Below are 20562 nucleotides of genomic sequence, written 5' to 3'. Positions count from 1 at the left end.
ACTGCTTACCTTCAGCTGGGATCTTATTAGGAATAATGCCCCATTTAGAGATGTGGGAATGGCAACAGGGAAATCCTCAGTTAGCCTTGGGACTTGCTCAAAGACTTTGTAGGACAGGGGAAAGATGTGTTTGCATTTTAGCTTCAGCAGTGGGTAATGACATTCACATTACAAAAAAATATTCACATTAGTGTTCAGAGCCTTTTAGTTGTAGCTCTTGAGGCTATAGAGCGCAGAAAGACAACTGGATAAGCCTGCTTTAAAAGTACAAATCCAACAAAATAAGACCGTTTCACTGTAATTGTTTCTAAGAAATATAACAAACACGTTAATTATGTTCTACCTTGTTTAAGCAGAGTGCTATTCATCATGACATGTGAAGCTGAGGCAGTCGGACTGATAATAACCGACTGATGCGAGAGGCTTTCCACATTAATTACTCCTTTTGCCCTGATACCAATACTTCTCTGAGACATCGCATCCAACTGAATTTATCCTCCTGGCCGGCAGCGTGCTATCATTACAATCAACTTGTCAGATTTTCACCGGTTTGTTTATTCAGATGTGCATGATTCCAAAAACATGTATTTTCAACTTTGTTTCCGTTTGCAATGCCGAGCAGCACCCACACTTCTAATGACTCCTGTGCCCTGTAATTTCTTTAGCGTGGCAAACTCTGATTACAGGGTGGGAGTCAAGCTTCAAGCCACGCATCATCTTTTCTAGTTATTGTTTTGTGTTTGCTCTGTCTTTAACACAGGCCCTGCAGCTGTGCGTCTCAATAGCCGTGTCGATGAAGCAGTGTTTAACACCAGAAGTGATTTAGTACAGCAGCTTGCTGCAGCACAGCCCATGGCTACTGATTTTCAATGCATCGTTTGCTCAGGCACACTGGCAAATTAAGCAAGGAACGTGTTAAAAACTGAGCTGACGTCGGTGGAGCTGACTGATCGTCCTTAATAGTGGACTGTCCCTCAGCTAGCCAAGTTGTCCCCAGAAGAGCTATTAATGCACTTGTCTCATGTCAGATTTCAGTGAGTTAACAGACTGTCAGAGGGACAAGCACAAGTGAGAATTTATATCGTGATAAGAGCTTTGCCACATGGTTAAAAACAAAAATGGTGATCGGCGCTGAAGGAAAATGCCACTGCATAATTCCATTCCCGCAAGCTACATCCAGTTTAGGGGCATAAAGGGGTCTGTCAAATTATCAGCCCGACTTTCTGAATGTTCAGCAAGAGACATCTTTTCTCAAACATCTTTCCCTCCGTCTTATTCCCTCTCCTTCTCGAAGCATGGACACCCCCCCTCAGGCTCCGACAGCTCCGGAGTGACCACCCTGCGTGGTGTGGAGCGTACAGTAATGGCATTAAACCTCCCCCCGAGGAATTGGTCACGCGGAGGTTCGAGCTTCGGGCCAATACAAAAGAGACCCATTTGAAAAGGAGCCAAGCCCAGCCTGAGGAGGTCAGAGGGCTGTTTACAGAACAACAGTCTCTTATCGGCCGTATGCTTCCCCGAGGAGTCTCCACCACAAACAGATAACAGCCTCCAAATAGGCACCAGAGTGTGACCGATAGGAGTATAATCAGGTACATTCTGCTTTGGGAGGAAGAAGTGGAGGATAAGGGTGGATAATAGTGCACTCGACTGTTAGTGGTGAGATCATATGCTAGAGGGACACGGATGCAGTAAAACATGCAGTAGGCAAATAAAAGTTGTAACATGTCCTCTCAAAAGGCCATAAAAACATATATGAAAGTTTTTTCACGTCCTAATAACCGTTATCCAACAAGAACACTGAGGCCTAATTCATCCTCAGGGATCGCTTCATTATTGAACAGTTAAATGGTCAATAGGTTCAGCCAAGGCAGCTTTTAGCACAAGGGCAAATAGACAGTGTAAAAGCCAATGCAAATAACTGGCACTCAAACAAGGCCTAATGCATTAATGACTGCATGACGCGCACTAATGTGACGGCAACAGATTCAGACTGACAGTAATGGAGAATTTTGCCCCTGGTTATACTCATAAGGCCCGGATGGGGAGAGGAGGGGGAGGGATGTACACCTGCCTTCTGCCTGAGCCTTGACAGAAGCCTAATAAATAACAGGAGACAAGGTGAAACAGCAGCAGCGGCCCCCTCCTCCACCTACACTACCACCAGTCGCGTGAAGAGCATCAAGCCTACGAGGACAGCTTTTTGGCACGAAACAGAGTCTCCTCCAAGTTAGCAAGTGCTCTTGTCCCGTGGAGGAGGCAACTTGAGTTATTCATGAAATTACAGAAGAAACTTTGCACCTTCTCAACTACGTGACTCCTTCGTCAAAGCTGCGGAGGGAGGTTTGTTTGACAGACTTGAAATGAAGCCTCCGGCTTCAGGTCAAGCCTTTATGCTCACCTGAGCCAAATATCAAAGTGTGCTCTATCAGAATCAATTTCAGTCCACATAATGATTGAACAGCAGGTTTTCAAGATAAGAGAGGAGAGTGCCGGGTCGGGGTCAATTCAATCTGAGTGTAAAACCATCGCTGCAGCTGCCAGTCATTGGTCACTGATACAGATTTAATTCTCAAGATTTTTATTTATTTATTTATTTATTTTCAGTTTTGACTAACAGTGAGCTGACATCCACCCTGGCATGCATACGGGAGGTCTACAAATCAACTGAGTCGACACAGTGTAATGTCCTGATTTAAACTGCTTCTCCCACTCCTCCCCGTTCCCCTCCTCCTTCTCATCACCATTAATAACAATTGAGACCCTTGGAGCATTAATTAGTGAAATCTTCCTCAGTGCCTGGACTCTCTGAGCCACCTACAACGAACGCAGACTTCTGTAAACATGATCCACTGCATAGTAAGTTGTTTTTCTACCAAGGATTTTTTTTTTTTTAGACATGGTGATGAGATCACAGAATTGTTCGAGCATGCCTTAGACACACAAACACTTTCTCTCGCTTCTTACAAACACTCCCATCCCTGTCTCTCACTCTCTCTTCATTAGGCAGCCCCTGTGCCGGCCTGTGTGCGATTCATTAGCTTTTATCCTCTTCATTTGAAGAAGGAGCTGTGTATAATTAGAGCAGCTCTGTTTGTCCAGCATCCTTCACACAGCCACATCTCAAGGCCAATTATCATTCCGCTGCACAGCTCCCAGATAACATAGCCACATCAGCCGCCACGAGAATGAACTTCAAACTATTACGGCCTCTCAAGAATGTAAATAAAATCACTTGCAAATCAACAGCTAATGACTGAATGTGGAGTGGCACTCCAGGGATATGAAGATGATGATCATGTTGGGAGACGTGGCGTTCGAAGATTTTACTCACTTTCTTCTGCTTGAAAGTGCCTGTGATAGGCCAACACTTAGCCAATTTCCACACATGGAGCGCAGTCTGTGAGCACTTGGATCGTCACATATTTGTTGTTGTGTTGGCTTTGTACTCCAGCACTTTGACCTTACAGCCATTGATTCATTTCAAAGTGCTCTCAGCTTTAATTTAAGCTTTGAGCCTTGAATTGAGCTTTAATTCCAGTGAGGGAGTCACAGCCGTTTCATACAAAGTCCCTCAATCTGAGGACAGTGCAGCACAACAGCGATCCTAAACATACAGCGAAAGCTCCCAAAGAGCTTTTTATGGTCAACTGTGGAATGTTATTGACCAGCCAGGTCAGTCATCTGACTCAGCCCAAATTATCATGTGCTTCACTCGCTGAAGACCAGACTGGAGGTGAGAGGAGAGTCAGCTGATGTCTGGGGGTCATTGCTTGGAGAGGATTCAACACCAAAATATTAAAAATGATAGAAAAAAAAAAGAGACTTTCTTCAGGCGCCCTGAGGCAGAGCAAGGAGAAGAGTTATATTAAAGTCTTACTGAGTTCACATTTAGTGATCCCCTTTTGCGGTCTGAAATCACGTCAATGTGTTTTTTAAATGTATTGTTAATAGTAGTATATCATTGAAAGGAAGAAAGATCTGTGGGGAAATATCAGAAATGCTCCCTTTCGTCACAGCCGGCTGGAGGAGGCGTGTCTGCGATTGACTGGCAGTAAACATCGAAGTAAACAAACTTGCACCGTAGCTACAAGTCATGGGCAGATGTGCTGTTAGCAGTGGTATTAAGGAGCGAGGACCACACCGGCGTCTGACCAGGGTGAAGTGATATTTGCAGGTAATTTTCATGCTGCTAAATTGCTGCAGGTGACCAGCCAGCTAATTATGTAGTCTGCAAAATTTTCCCCAGTGAGTGTTTGTTTGGTGGCTCGTCCAACAAGCAAAGGTGCAGGACAAGACGTTTGTTATAGTTAATAAGTTCGAGGGAGATGTTAGCTGGAGTTTAAAATGACAAATCATCAACAGCACCTTTGCATTGGTTTTGCATTTGAAGCATTAAATACAGTTTTATTTAAGATCATGTTAACTTATCCATTTACCTTCTGTGCCCTTAAATTAGACTTCACTTTATGGCCTCTTCATCTGATGAAGATTTAAACACCTCCACGTTAAAGCTGAGAGTCAGGATTTACGTCACTTTAAATCCGATGTTGTTGTACAGAGACTGCACAACAACAACTGTGCCACTGTGCGAACAGACCGCCTTTTCATTTCCTCCTTAAGCCAACCTATACTACCACTATTGTTTTGGTTTTTTTACTTTATTTTTACATAACTGACACTGAATAACAGTAATAATATGAAAAAAATGAGAACATCTTTGATTTTGATCCTTAAAGGAAACAAACCTTTCATGAATTGATGTGTCGAGACACCTGACAAACCGGCTAATGTCCCATTTAAAGTGGAACAAACTGTGTCAGCAACAAAAGTTTGAACAGGACAGATTTTTCCCACTTCAACCTCTGTGCCAGCTGTGCTACCTGCTGCCTAAACTGAGGAAAAGTCCGCCCTTGGTTACTCATGCACTCCTATGCATCATCAATCTGTGATCTTAAGAGTGTCTCACGAGTTATTTTGTGATGAAGGGTTGTTTACTTCTTTTCATGTGTCAACTATTCCTCAACCTCCCTTTTCTACTTCTTCAGCTACTGATTCCCGACATTTCCAAGAATGCCTCGTGGCAACTTCCGGAGAACAGATGCTGACTTTTCCCAATGAAACAAAGCTGAATAACATGTCAAGCTGTGTGCCCTTTACTCAGACTGCAACGTGTTTTGTTATTCTGATATAATAAGTCTCGTGAGGATAATAAAATATTAGAAATCTTCCTCTTAAATGATGGCTCATCTCTAGAAAAAATGTTCCTGATCTTTGGTTTTGAGGGACTGACACCAGAGTATTTGCAGTTCGCGCAATCGGTTGAAATTCCTGTATAGTTTTTTTTATAAGCACTTGAACATACAGTCATCACTAAAGCATCATGCAAGAGAGTTGATACTGAAGTTTAAGATGTGTTGATTAATTCACAAAGTCAACTCATGCAACATGCAAGAAAATATTCCACCTTAGAAGCCGCTGTTGCTCGCACCGAGCAGCACTGTGAATTGTTTTTTCGGCAGTCTACAGCTAGCTAATGTTTACTAGCAGATATGAAAAGCACTCCTCTGACGGTTCCTTTATTTGTGATGCATTTGTACAGACACATGACAAAGGCAGCCTGCTAAACTTGGCCAGCTTGTGCTGCATCCACAGTTCCTGCAGGAAATGAAAGCTTAGCTGCGATGTCACAGCTTGTTAGGAGAGCTTGACCTCCGCCTGCACTGCTACTATCACAGACCGTATAAAACATTAACAGTCTCCGTGACGTCACCCGTAGCTTTCTGAAGAGCCGTTGCGAAGCTCAGCTGGCGCCATCTTGACTCCGCCAAACTCCCGGCTAATCCAAAAATGGGCAAAGAGGTGGAGTGTGGGTGGAGCTGAGGCGGGACCAATTAAGCTCGGTTGCTGAAACCTTTAAAACCTAACGTAATTTAAATGAGTGAGTTGTATATAAATTCAAACATGCACATTAGCCATGAACGGGGCTACATTAGCTACAGAGACCAAAACTGCTTTTATACCAGACTGTCGACACGTTTATTTCTGATGTAAAGTTGCCATCTTAATATGGGGGGTCTATGGGGATTGACTGCTTTTGGAGCCAGCCTCAAGTGGGCATTTGAGGAACTGCAGGTTTTAAAACTTCTGCACTGGTTTAATTTTTCAACCATGAGTCTGATGTTTGGTTAACTGCCGCCTGATATTCTCAACATGATGAAAGAATTCATAAAGCCAAACTTTGTGGTCAGTTACAGTTGACTAACGTACTGTATGCAAACTAACCACAGGAACAGTGTTTACATAACCATCAAAATAAACCTTAACCGAGCACGTGTATGCATGCACGCTTCATGAGTGCACTCTGGTACTTAAACAAATAAGACTACACCTGTGTTTAGGGTGTCATGTTCCTTTAGGTATAGCAGTGTTATCTGTTATTGGGTGTAAAGCTTAGATGCACAGATACTGACAGGCCTGATACCATGTAGAATAGGGTACTGAAGTCCTATAAGACAGTGGGCAGTGTTTTTATGTCACACATACTGTAGAGTTACTGTGCATTAGATTAAACCTCTCTACTAGTGAAAAATAGATAAGAGTCCTGTCAGTCTAGACACTTCAAACAAACGCTCCAAGTTTATACGGCACCACTTAATACTGTAAATTCTCAAAGTTTAGTTTTTAAAGTGTCACCCTCCCCGTGTCTACCTGCCGTGATCAGTCTTAAGACAGCCCTGCTGACAAACTCAGCAGACCCTTTTCAAGGAAGCCACACATGTACCCGCAGTGTTTGAACAGCTTCAGTAAATCCATGTCTTTGCACCGCCTTCATTATCATCATAATATAAGTGTCTGAAAAGCAAAGTTACAGAAGAATGTAGACACCTCACTTTCTGCTTTGTACTATCATCAATCACCATAGAGCTTTTTTTTTTCTCCTCCAACATTGGTTGAAGCCATCAAAAAAAAAAAAAAAAAAAAAAAATCACATGCATATTTAATTTCATTCTCCACTGGCTCACACAAAGGAAACTGCCACCCTTCAGGACACCTTTCGGAAAAGTCTCTATTAAATCTGAGTCAGCTGGGAGAAGAAGAAAAAAAAGGGGGGGGAAAAAAGAAACATTTCATGAGTGAAAAACTATCTAAATTATTGCCAGACTTCAAATGAAGTGCTGTTTATCTTCCCGAGCAGCCAATGTGTTGTTTTACTCCTTAGTCACAGCTTGGATGGCAATCAGGATCGGTCAACCAGGACACTATCAGCAGCAGTCACTCTGCAATGACAAACTACAGCTCCACACTCCGAGCACGGGCATTATTCTCAACGCACGGCTCACCCCTATCAGAAAACGAGGCAGGTTTTATGGCTGCTGGAAAAGGTGGTAAACATAACAAAGCGCTCAGCTCCCTGGAATTTAATGTGCTCGGTCAAAAGACAGAGTATAGATATCAAAGGGCAGGCCTTCTAGAAAAAAAAAGGCTGTCCTCATAATGTAGAAAACAGAAGCACCGGCCATACACAACAAGTGATTTATAGTGTTGTTTTTTTTTTGTTTGCTTTCTCTGAAGCTAGAGCATCCAGTGGGCATTGTGAATGCAACAGGGAGGAGGGAAAAAACAAGACAAAAAAGAGCAGTTCATCTCTCCCATGCCACCGAGAGCAGACATCCACGTGCATAAACAAGTTCACAAAGGAGGGAGATGAAACTGATACTGTGTGATCCTGATTATGGAGTCCTTTTTTTTTTTTTAAAGCTTAAATTAAAAGACTTGCAAAGGACTGTGGTCTGTGATCGAATTGAGGCTGCACAGTCACACGGCTCTGATAGTGTGCACTGAAGGAGACTCTGGTTACCTCAGTGATCTAATTATCACATGAGCTGTTATCACATACTCTCCATAACAAATGTCTCCAGCCGCATGCACGGGCTCATATTTAGCCTCTACCTCTCCATCCGTGTGTGGCTAATCCGTCACCTAGCCAGAGAGAGGAACACACATCCAATTGATTTCCTCCTGGTTTACATATTTACACACACACTCATGCAATTAGGAGCACATTTATCGATGGTTTCGGCACCGCTGGGAGCCCCGCAGTGCAGCCCACTTCAATAAATCTCCCAGTCCTGAAGTTGCCAACGGGCAAGACTGATGAACCTCACACAAAAATGGACTGGGAATACTTTGAGCTTCAGGATAAGAGAGTTCTCACTCACTAAAATTGAACCATGGCGTTCATGCTTAAAACTATTTACTCATAATAAAACTTTATCTCCTGCAGGTCTCTAAATTTGACAGTTAAGAAGACCAATTTAAAGAAGGTGGGGACACATTAATAAAAGAAAAAAATGTAACTTAGCAGCTAAGTTGTTTTATTAAATCAGAGCTGGGATCAAACTGAAGTCTGGCCACAGCACACACACAAATACTTTCCAAAGTGCATCTGAATCCTGATCTATGTGTCTGACTCGTGGTATCCACACTGAGCAGCTTGACTTCATCATCTGGGTATCATATTATATGTGTACCATGCTGCCCCCAACAGGCTCTGTGGAAAATGCATCAGCCGTCTAGTTGAATCCCAAAGCATTCAGCTGTAACTGAAGCCACACACCCCACTACAACTTCACCTCACACATCGCTTCCTCGGAGCCAAAGCAGGATGCAAAGTCACAGTCAGACATGGCGCCAGATTATTCCGTGTTTTTATGAAGTTTTTAAAGGCAGCTCTGAGTGTATTGACAGCATGGCTCACCTTCAGACTGGACATTCATAGTCTGTGCATTGATTGGCATGAATATAGGCTAATGTGCCTTTTTTCCACATAGATAATCCCAGTGTGGAGACAGCAGAAATGACCTCTTTACGGGCTAAATGAGACTCTGAATGTTAAGTCCCTTTAGGCAATCTACGGCCATTTACACGGTGGAAGTCTGCACTGTTATTTCAGCAATTCTAATAGCTCAAATCACTATCTGCTACTAATCCCTGAATTTTTTCTCTTCACAAAGCTTTGAATGGACTTACTGCAAATGAAGTTGCCCATGAATATCATTAATTTGAGCAGGAGTGCCGTGTTAGTATCTGCATGGAGGAAGTTTGCATCAACAATCAGTCAGCGAAACAACAAATCCATTCAATGTGAAGGGAAACTCCAAAGCGAAAGGGCAAAGCACGACACTTTGCAGAGGCATTCAGATGCACATCTGAAAACTGAGGGCATGAAGGCAAACTGAGGGAGAAATGACAGGAAGGTTCACTTTTTACCAGTTAACTGAATCAAAACAGATTTCTGCACATGGGCTGCACAGAGAGCTCCACAAACATACAAAGGGGATTTTCTGAACTACCCATTCTGTTTGTGTGGGGCGCTTCACATAATGAAAAAAAGGAAAACAAACACATTAAAAATATCATATATAAACTACAGCAGAGGAGTATGACGTGGAATTTGACATTATGCATCGAAGTTGAACTGTCTTTGCATTTAAGATGAAAAACACCTGGGATGAAAGGAACCAAACATAACTAACACTGAGCATTTTAGGCTCATTTAAGTGACCGTAACCTCTGTCTAAAGAGTCACTGGGACGCAATAAATGAAGTTCACACGGAGTTCAGGGTGAAATCATGACAGTAGGTCTCGTTTGGCTTATCGCCTCGCCGTATTCAACCCACGGCGCGCATGCAGTGGCACTTTGCTGCGTGAATCCCTTGAGGTTAATCACATTAGACAGCAACTTATCAAGATAAAGTTAGACACAAACAATGAACTGCTTAAACTCGCGTAAATGGTGGCGCTGGACGCGGCGGAGTCGCTCGGGCGGCCGCAGCACACCTGCTCGTTGCGCACAACAGCACAAAAGGTGCGAACAACCGACTGATGAGTGCTCGCGTTGAAGCGCCAAACTGTGACATTCTGGTTCTTGTAGAACCAAATGAATGTTGTAAAATCATTTTGCCATCACTCCATAACTTACATGACTTTCGCGCTGCCACATATGCTCGAACTCGCGCCATACGCGTCACATACAGCCTTGAAATTGCGACTAAACTATCAGACAAAACAGTGGGCAAACTGAGTTTAAGTGCCTTTCAGCTGCACTTCGTCTCCCGGCTGTGGCATCAAACAGGACTACGCATTTGTTCTGTCCGTGCAAACATCTCCAGGTAATCCTCCTTACCTTTAAAAACTTCCCCTCGGACGGACAACAGCAGGGTTATGGCAGCAAACAAGCAATTGATAACTTTATCCATGTCGACAGCGCCGTCGCAGCGTTAACCCCCAGCCGCGGGGTTAACTGGCAACTCTTGTGTCTGGATTGCAACTTGAATCCTATCTATACTTTTAGGACTGTTAAATCTCTGAGTGTCTTCGCCCTGCCCTCCGTCCCTTGGCGTGCTGTCGGGCTGTGTGAGGACACTGTCGCCGACACGGCTGCTCCTTGCCGGCTTGCTCCACACTTGGAGGAGGAATGTGTGAGTGAGTCCTGATTCCTGAATTATGCGTGGATTGAGTGGTCCGGCAGCTCCGGGAGAGCGGCGGCTGTGCGCGCAGAGTCTGGCCGGTAGAGGGCGTGCGTGAGTCCCGCCTGTGTGCGGAGGTGTCCCCTCCTCCTGCTCCCTACGTGACTCTGTTGACGTTTGTTCGGACCAGGTGTGGACAATGGAGTGAGTGGAGGTGAAGTGGTGCAGTTAACCTGCCACTCCAGTCAGCCATCATTCATTAAGGTCACAATCAAATTAACTGATTCACTTAATGATCAGTGACATTGTGAATGATCTTGTTAGAGGACACATTTTGCTCTTTAACATTGTATTTTGTTGACATTGGCTTTATCTAATATACTGCTAAATGTATTTCCTTTAAATATATTTTAGCTTTTCTTATGACCTTATTCAAACCCAGTATGTAGAAAAGTGCCACGATAGCCTTCCTTGTGCCACAAACTGAGCTTGAACATTTGCCAAAGGTGCCAAAATAACAATGAAGCATTGCTTTTACACCACATACGGAAATATGTCACATTTCATACAATATATGGGATGAATGAGCAAATGTAAATTACAAAAAGAAATTTAATACAAGTAAATGTGCAGTATTTCATCCTCTATAGGTCAGTTAGACCCAAGAGGTGTAAGATGTCTGAAGAATGAACTCTTATTAAACTCCGATATCAGAAAATCAGGTAGACTTTTTTGGGATTAGCTGTGTAAAAAGTACTGACAGCACCAATCACAGATGTGAAAATCCATTAAGATTAATCCAGTTTTATAGCTGCAGCTGGTTATCATTCAGTGACCAATATGAGTGGTCATAAATTTGAAAGTAAAACATGAATAAGGTGTAAAACCGTTAATCTCAATCTATTGATGAAGACCGCTCGAGATGAGCGAAAGCCCCTCAATAGCTGCTAAGTGGACCTCGTGGTGGGATTGTTCTTCAATCTTCAGTCCCCTTTTTAAGGTCAAAAACTTAAAACTTAAAAACAAAACTTTGCACTTCAGATTTGGACGAGAAGTTTTTAAAGTGCTCACAAAAATGAAAACAAACATCTACAACTTGATCATTTCTGAGCAAGCTGCATCTGCTGATGAAGATCGTGGGATATGAGGAAAATCCATCCAACAGCCACTAAGTGGACCTTGTGGGGAAATTGTTTACTCAACCAGACTGTAATGAATAATTTCATATTTCATTGATCACCACTGGTAAATTTTTTTTAGCCAAATCTGTCCTCTGCTAGAGGTGATTTTATTAATCACAACACTAAACTTGCTTTATAAGCCTTTTTCATGCTCAACTTGACACCTTAATTTATTGACTTAATATTTCGTTAAAATCTTTGCCAGCTGGATTCTTAATCAGAGTTCACCTTGTTTGTCCTTTCTGACCAAATTCACGCATTGATCCTATTAAAGGCTGGCATTCACGAGGACCTCCTCAGTTGACCTGGCAAAGCAGACCACATCATCACACGCGTTTCTTTTTCTTTTTTTTTTTTTTCCCCGGCTTCGATGAATCAATAATGATGGCTTACTTTAATATATGCAAATATTTGTTCAAAATTAGTCTTATCTGAGACGGCGGGTGCAAACAGCGGCAGGGTATTCTCACAGCAGTATCAAACAGAGGGATGGAGAAGCAACTAATGACAAAGTCAACCAATGTCATTCCCTTATTGTTTTTGCATGCATAAACACACATGGCTATTTCACTTGTACCAGCAGTTTCCATGGCTAATTAAAATGCAGCCAGATAGACACGAGTCTACATTTAGTCTCAAAATGACCTCGTGTTGTCAAGGATATGTGGCTCCAGTTGTTGTTTTTCTACATAAGTGCACCAAACAATGGCTGAGGCATGTCACCGCGCCACATGTCTTTTTGCGGTCTTTAGGTATTGTGTTGGCTGCAGCAGTTACGCTGCCAGGAATGCATGAATACCAGTCTGAGCAGAGCCGTCATGGGAATTGATGAGAATGTAAAGTCCTCTGATTGGATGGAGGAATGAATGGATAGCATCATTGTTTGCGCTCACAAATGCAGAGAGAGTGTTTGTGAGGTTGTGATTGAGGGATGTGTTTCAGTGGCTCTGCATAAACACAGCCCTCAGTCATGTTCAGCAGATATATCATCATAATATCCTGTGTTTTAGTCTGATGGACTCCCACAGCCCTCTGCGATGAACTAACGCGCCCCTCCATCAGCACCACCTGTAATGTTCCACACGTGTTCATTTGTGGTGATTTTAAACTGGGTTTTGTGGAGACGCGGATGTCGTTACAGCAGTTCCTCCACAGGATTTGACTGTCCGTGTTTTGGTCAGTTTGGTCAAGTTTGCATTCATGCTGCTTTCACTTTGAGCAGCATAAACTTGTTATTTGATGTTTTTTACACGACTTTTATCTATTTGAAATTATTAATTTATTTCTACTATAAACCAATATCCATTAGCTTTAGTTAACTATGATCCATTATCATCACTCAACTGTTGCTCGATCCCTTTTGGCTAAACATTTAGAGCAGTTATCCTTTACTAATTAGCTGTTTCAACAATTTCCCAATCACTGTATTCCTCCACTGTGTCGCTGTCCTACTTCATCTGTGGTGACAGCAACAACAAGCCCATGCACGAGTTGAAAACACTGCATGTTGGCCTGCCATGTTTTTGTTTACCCGCTAACCTTTCACTTTCTTTCATCATGCTCTCAAACCAAGACACCGAGAAGCTGTGACATCGCACTGATTGGATGGAAGGAAGTGGCTCCAAAATTGACGCGGACCAGGATCAAAAGATTCCATATTTAGGCCTCAAAGGTTATGACACAGCCTACTGTTTCAGTGACTCACCGTTGCTGATTTCTGAACGGCAACATCCTGAGCTATTGAATAGGCGTTATTGACATTTCATCATGGAGGGCTGCCACCAACCAAGGAAGAACCTGCTGGCCTTCAGCAAATCTATTCTCCTCCATATTTCTCTCTGCAGGAGCAGTTTAAATCAGTTAAACATAACGACGATGAGCTAAATAACACCTTGTAGTAATTGACATAAGTGGGGGTATTATGCTGTTTGTCAATAAATGCCAATCACCTCACCCTGTGTGAGGAGCCTCGGAGTGACTGAATAAATCACAGAACTTAAACTGCACTCCAAAGGAAGACTTATTAAGCCTCTCCTCATGTGGCTGCCAGACAACAGTGATTTTGTCATTTAATTCCATTGTGATTATCCCGTGCCTTGATTGTCAAAAGCTCAATACGAGATTGATTAGCTGTCCTTCATTACGGGAAGTCACTGGCTGCTAGTGATGCTAAATTGTTTTCCAAGCTTTGGCTTATGAATGCAAAATACCTTTGAACGAAGAACACGGGTGCCAATCTGTGCTCGCCCAGTTGTTATATCTTGCACAGAGTCTCATTATAAAGCAAAGTTATCAGAGCACGCAGCAATTAAATGGGATCAGCAAATCCCACAAAGCCTTCTGAATGCAGTCTTGGGTGATCCGGGGTGCACAGCTGACCGCTAGTGAGTGAGTAACATTCACTGCAACGAGGCTGATTGCTAGACTGCAAAGGATCATCTGTTGTAGTGATTAAAAGTGTGTTTTACTTGATGTACAAGAGACTGTTTGCAGGCATTACCTTGGTCTTTGAATAAAAATAAGAGTTTTAGTCTGTCAGTGATGGATATAATGTTCACAAGTACACAAAGTCGTTGTGTATTCTCACCAGAATAGTAACATCACCACAGAACACTCACTGATACACTGAATTCAGGTCATCTGACTCACATTGATGTAATATCTTTATGGGTGCTTTATTTGACAACATGTCCCATGATCACTATCTAGGACAAAGACTTATTCAGGAGGGGCTCATCTATCATGAATGTGTGTGTGTGTGTGTGTGTGTGTGTGTGTGTGTGTGTGTGTGTGTGTGTGTGTGTGTGTGTGTGAGTAGTGCACTGAAAGAGCGGGGGTGAGGGGATAGCTCAGTCTAATGTAGTAACAGCTACTAACCAACAGAGGTCACTTTTCAGCGTTTTCTATAGCAGATTCAGTCTTTACTGGTAAATATATAAATATATATATATATATGAAATATGGACACATCCAAAGCTTGTTGATATTTGAGTAGCAAGGAGCAACCTGGTGGTACACAAACAGATATTGGGTGTATGCATACACTTACCCAGTCATACTCGCCATGTCACGAAGCTGCTGCAGTTCAACATACAGTCATTTGACTACAAGAGCCTTCATGTTGGTTGCAGGTGAAGTAGAAGAAGTGTGTGTGTGTGTGTGTGTATGTGTGTGTGTGTGTGTGTGTGTGTGTGTGTGTGTGTGTGTGTATGTGCAGGGATTTTAGCAAACAACCAGAAGAATTAGCCCTCTTCTCTTAAAAACACGGCAGAGTAGTGCTGTTTGAACAGTTATTCTACTTATACCAAATATGTTTTCTACATCTGTTGAGAGGAAACAAACCTGATCATCAACACACAGATGAAACTCATCACAAAGGTCACCTCAGGTGATCACTGCTCTGTGTGTGTGTGTGTGTGTGTGTGTGTGTGTGTGAATGGGTGAATGAGGGGCAAACTGGGTGAAAGTACTTTCTAATAAATGCAGTTCATTTAGCACGGTAATAAGAAAAATGTGCTCATATCGATATTGATACACGGTGTATTACAATATTGACTTTTGTGCAATCCAAGAAATGTCGTTCCACTCACACGACTTACATCATTAAACTCAATAATTTGGGGAAATTAAACAAAATGACTGATTATTTCAGTATGAGCCCACTAAAAGTTGCATAACAGTGACACTGAGGTACCAGGTTTTAGCATGTTACAGTCAGTGTGGGTCCAGATTAGCAGTAATTACAAACTCAATATTACAAAATAATTCAGACTGTCCACTTTCACTGTTTGCTGAACATTGAACTGAATAATTTGCTCCACAGTTATATTTTTAGAGTTTTCAATCGTATGGTGCATTGTAAGGTTTTATTTTCCATTGCTTCAAATCATCAGTGTCACAACAGCCGACAACCTCAGAGGAGCTGCCCCCCAGCAGCCCTGCTCTGCCCTGACCTGGTGGAGTGGAACAACATTTAATCAGAGTCTAAAGTCCCTGTTGTGTTTTGTTTTATTTATTTTTTTGCAGATCTTAAGCCCCACTCCGCCGTTCTTTCCACTGACTTTACACACCTGATCCCCGTGACCTGAATGCAGCAGAGAGGGTGGTGATCTGGAGCTGAACTTACCTCCGTGCCACAGGCCAAACAAGATCAACTGCTCAGTAATCAGGCCCCAAATGTGGACCTGTGAATTTTTGCGTGAGCTGAGCAACTTGTCAGGACCCCTTCGCTGCGGATTAACAAATGTTTTCACATGACACGGCAGTTACTTGTTGTTTATTAATAACCCAACTTCTATATTACACAAAAACAGGAAGTGTATTAATATTGAGCAACGGTCATTCGTCTTGAGCGATAGTATCATTATGTAATCAGTGCTAACAGCTAGCGCTCACTGCATGACCACCACGTGCCAGAGGCTGGATTTGTGCCACTATCCCATAATGACACACTCTCTGAGGCACACACCCACAAATGAACACACAAAAACACACACAGTGATGGTGCCTCACGTGGGCTTGAGGTAGTTATAGAGGGCACTGAGTCCTCCTTGCAGCACCTCCTGGATAGGCTTGAGGAGGGGGTTATGAATAATATGAAGTCCTTTATCCAGCGGGTGGCAGGCCAACCTCCTGAGCCTGCTCAGTAGGTACATTTCCACCGGCACGTTTTGCAGGTCATTGAAGTCAACATTGAGAAGTTCCAAAGACTCCAGGAAGCACAGCGTCTTCGGCAGTGTGTGGATGCTGTTTCCCTCCACGATGAGGATCTTCAGGTTAACCAAGTCCTGGATCTGGTCCGCAATGGTTTCCAGACGGTTGCAAGCCAGGTGGAGAAAGACCAGGCCCTTCATGCTGTAGACGCAGGTAGGGATATGAACAATGCGGTTGTGGCTGAGGTTGAGTTTTGTCAGCTTGCACATGGTTGCCAAGCTGCCAGGGAGGCCTGTGATCTGGTTGTTTGCCAGGCTTAGTACCTCCAGGCAGGTGCAGGAGCCCAGCTCCTCAGGGACCTCGCTCAGACGGTTACGGCAGGCAAAAAGCACACGCAGCTTCTTCAGGAGGCCGATCTCGGGCGGGAGGCTGGACAGGTTGTTACCCCACAGGTTAAGGATTACCAGATTGTCCAGAGTGCCAAGGGCAGGGGGCAGAGAGCACAAGCAGTTCATGGACAAGTTTAGCTTCTGCAGTTCTCGGAGCTCCCACAGCTCAGCGGGGGTCCCATCGAGCCCCCGCATGGCCAGGCTGAGGGTGCTGTAGCCAAAGTGCACTGTGGTGTGTCTGCGGATCCTTTCGGCAGCGGGGGACAGGCTGGGCTGGTCGTCTCGCCCGGCACTCCTGCTCCTTCGTCTCACACTCAGCTCATTCAAATCCTTGTTGGAGGTACTGCGAGATTGCTTCCCACCCATCGTCGTCCTGTTGATTCTATCGCCTATAACAAGATGTCAGCATGCAACTAGCTGAATCACCAACATTGAGAGGCTTGCTAATGATAATGGCTTGGTCTCCGGGGTTCTTGTACGAGCCACACAGAACATGATCAGTTCTAAAGGTTGTTGTAGAAATCCTGATGTTTGGCAGCAGTCACACTGAATCCTGGCTGACTTCTTCTCACTGAGTTGAGTCACAGGCTGCTGTAACTGAGCACTCTGGGGGCTCGTGGTCTGCGTCTCCCAGACCAAGTGCCTGTCTTACTGGATTTCATTCCCCAGCTGGTCCTGTCACTTTTCAAGTCCACAGATAGCACCCTGCTCCTGCTCCACCCACTGCAGGAGGGCAGGGCCGGGGATGGGATGCTGTGTGAGCTCAATCAGCTGAGGTCAGTGCCATGATCTCATAGCCGAAAACACAGAAATATATCGCTGCTCACAGACGTGTCACACTGGCAACACAACCATGTTTATTTTGTTGGCTTCACTTGTAATACGTTGAAAGGCTTTCATATCTTTGTATTTGAAATAATTCAGATAGTTCACATGCCATCACTGGCTGACCATAATCTCTTCTCACGTTTTGTTCTCGCGTTGGCCCCTTGAGCCTTTGTGCACAATCTCTCGTCTCAACTTAAATATGGCACCAAGCCGGCAGCCATGAAAGCACTGAATCATCTCTCAAAAAAGTAACAGTTCTTAGAGGAATTAGTGGAACATTGTGCACAGACATGTTGTTTCGCTCTCCGATGCAAAAGGACGTGGAACATTCCAGTATATTCCTAGAAAACAGGGGAGAATCTCTCCTTGAGTAAAAGCATATGCTGTGGTACATTTATACTTTTGAATTAGTCTCCCTGCATGCCCCATTATTTACTCTGTGAATATTTCTACTCTGTATGTGTGATCATCAGGTCAGAGGGTGGTGGAGATATCCCATCATGCATCTTCTGAGAAGCAGGTACAGCTCTTCACAGGCTTAAACAGACATATTTACACCTACATGCAATGTAGAGATTTCACCTGAGGTACTCTGCTTCTACTTTGCATGAGTATTTCTACACTACTCTTCCACTCCACTACAGTTCAGAGCAATTTTACTCCACTACATTTATTTAACAGCTTTAGTTACCTAACAGCAGTGTTTGGGAAGCTGCTTGAAAGCGACGCTTTGCAAGTTACTTCACACTGGAGGAAGATGAGTTACAGCAAAGTTACACTAGTGACATATCTAGTTTGGTTAACTAAGGACTACTTAGAAAAAGTAGCTGAAACTGTAGGAGTGTCACTGTCATATATTTGCTTAAATATGGCCATGTGATTCATTCTCAGGCTCAGATTCATGTCCACATACCTAAACACCTGAGTAGGTTGATTGCCAGTGACTCCCAAAATGGCACATATGACAGTTGGAGAGCACCACTGACAGGCTTACCAGACCTTCATCGTACTGGACCTTCATCTGAAATTGTTAAAATAAGCTCCATCTTGACCAACTACCAACAGCGAAATGTTGCTTACATATTAATGCATCCAGAATAATTACATCACGTCATATATGGGTCTAAGGATAGAGGATGTCAGATACTGTGTACAGATTGTAAAGACCCTAATTTGCAGTTTGTGACATTAGGCTTTATAGATTAAAATGGACTTGAATCTAACAGGGAAAACAAAGGTGACAAACTTCAGAAAGAGCAGCAGGACAGCTCGCTCTTACAGGACAGACAGTCATGCAATAGATGTGGAGTGTACAGAATGTAGAGGACAGCATGTGACTGAACTGCTGCCAACAGTCCTTCATATTAATGATGCTTCAACTCTTATAAACCTATTAAGAGACCAAGTCTCCATTGTCATTTTTCTTCTAAATGATATCTTATTTAATACATTTGATTAATTATTGTATAGAATTTGGTTTCTAATTACTTTAATATTTATATATAGCTGCAATAACTGCAATTTCTCTTGGGGGTTAATATCCATCCATCTATCTGTCTATCTATAGCAGTATGTAAACATAGTAAAAAGTTTATAATATGAGGACATTTTACGTGTCACTTACAAGTAAATAAACACCCCAAAAATACTTTATATCTGCTTATAACATCACATAATGTTATAAACCATTTATTAAATGTTTATATACTGCTGATAGGGAAAGCTATGTAAAGTGTTGCCTTATTCTCAGATAACTGTAAAACAATAAAAGATGTAATTCTGTTAAATTAGGACAGAAATTGACTTTTGCCTCTCAAAATAAACATTATTTTCATTCCTATTTACTTTATGGCATCAATGAGGTGTCAGGTGATTAGCGTGGTTTTTGCAACAGGAGAGGTCTACATTTACAAGCTGTGAACACGTTATATAAATGTAAGGGGTGTAAATGGGAGCTTGGACTTGATCCACTTTCCCCGACAGCCTTACAGAGTCTGACCAGGACTTAGTGCAGCCTTAGTCATCATTCTTCTCCCACTCCAGTAATCAAAGTACTTGGATGACAGTTAGCAGTGATATCCAACTCTGGGGACTCGGTGGCTCTGCTCTGAGCATGGCTACATCAGCACTTATGAATGGCAGGTTGAATCATGTGTTTGCTGAATTGGACACTGGAGACAGGGCTGTTGGGGTGCATTGCCTGTTCAGGCAGCTGCTTGTGCAGCATGTCTCATCTGGACATTTTTTTAGTAAATGTTAACAGCTTCATATCACAGTAACTTTGTGTAGAAAGGGGTTTCCAGCTGACAAGACAAGTTTTGAGGCAGCCCTCAGTGTTTGGGAGATCTGTACTGCTGATCTTGTGCATATGTGCACCACGCCTGGTTTCACAAACAGCAGGATTGCTATATCCTGCCATCCTCTATTTACATGAAAAATGACACCTCGGCTGTAACCGTCACAGCACAACCCCCCCTCCATGTGCAAACACAGGCCCAGAGAGACTGAGAACACATGCTGTCAAATATCTAGAAAACCACCGGCGTCATATGCATACCCTTCATTATGGGTTAACTGCAGCATTGAAATACCTGAAAAAAGCTCAGACAGATGGGCAGACGGAAGGCGGGGGCGGAAGAGATATTAGAATGGTAGGCGGATGAATGGACAGAGCAAATAATGCTCATTTCTGTGACGGAGAGATGTCATCATGACATACCTCTCCAAAACACATCATCGCCTGGCACTTCATCATGATCTTGTGAGGCATGAATCTTCATTAAATCCTACTTTCTTCATCCTGTGCATGCTTTTTTTTTTTTCCCTCCAAATGACTTTTCTCCCTACAACAGATGTGTAGAAACAGCTTGAGATTTAAATTACAAGAAAATGGGTTTTACCATTCCTCTTGCATTCGCACAACACCTTAATACAGAGTCCCATTAGCGCCAAATGAGGATGAGTTATTCACTCTGAGAACAGTTACACCCTCCAGTCCTCAGGGTGACAAAAATGATCTCATTTGAGAAAGCTCATCT

The 20562-nt window shown here is 43.1% G+C and overlaps 2 protein-coding genes across 8 annotated transcripts in view; both read right to left on the bottom strand.

The window, feature by feature from the left end:
• The window catches only part of LOC143328808 (receptor-type tyrosine-protein phosphatase mu), a 150221-nt gene extending 139665 nt beyond the window's left edge, over positions 1–10556 (bottom strand). For all 7 annotated transcript variants that reach the window (XM_076744141.1, XM_076744144.1, XM_076744142.1 and 4 more), the window contains exon 1: positions 10191–10556. In XM_076744141.1, the coding sequence (XP_076600256.1) occupies positions 10191–10263 (73 nt within the window). In that variant the 5' untranslated portion in view covers positions 10264–10556. The remainder of the gene's footprint in view (positions 1–10190) is intronic.
• A 5606-nt stretch (positions 10557–16162) lies between these two features.
• On the bottom strand, positions 16163–17062 carry LOC143329882 (uncharacterized). Its single transcript, XM_076746018.1, has one exon. It carries the CDS (start codon positions 17060–17062, stop codon positions 16163–16165), a length of 900 nt encoding a protein of 299 aa, XP_076602133.1.
• Between the last annotated feature and the right edge of the window lie 3500 nt (positions 17063–20562).

Source organism: Chaetodon auriga, chromosome 12 (genome assembly GCF_051107435.1).
Source record: "Chaetodon auriga isolate fChaAug3 chromosome 12, fChaAug3.hap1, whole genome shotgun sequence".
Classification (NCBI taxonomy): domain Eukaryota; kingdom Metazoa; phylum Chordata; class Actinopteri; order Chaetodontiformes; family Chaetodontidae; genus Chaetodon; species Chaetodon auriga.
Note: the sequence above shows the minus strand (reverse complement) of the source record. Positions and strands in the feature narration are given on the sequence as shown.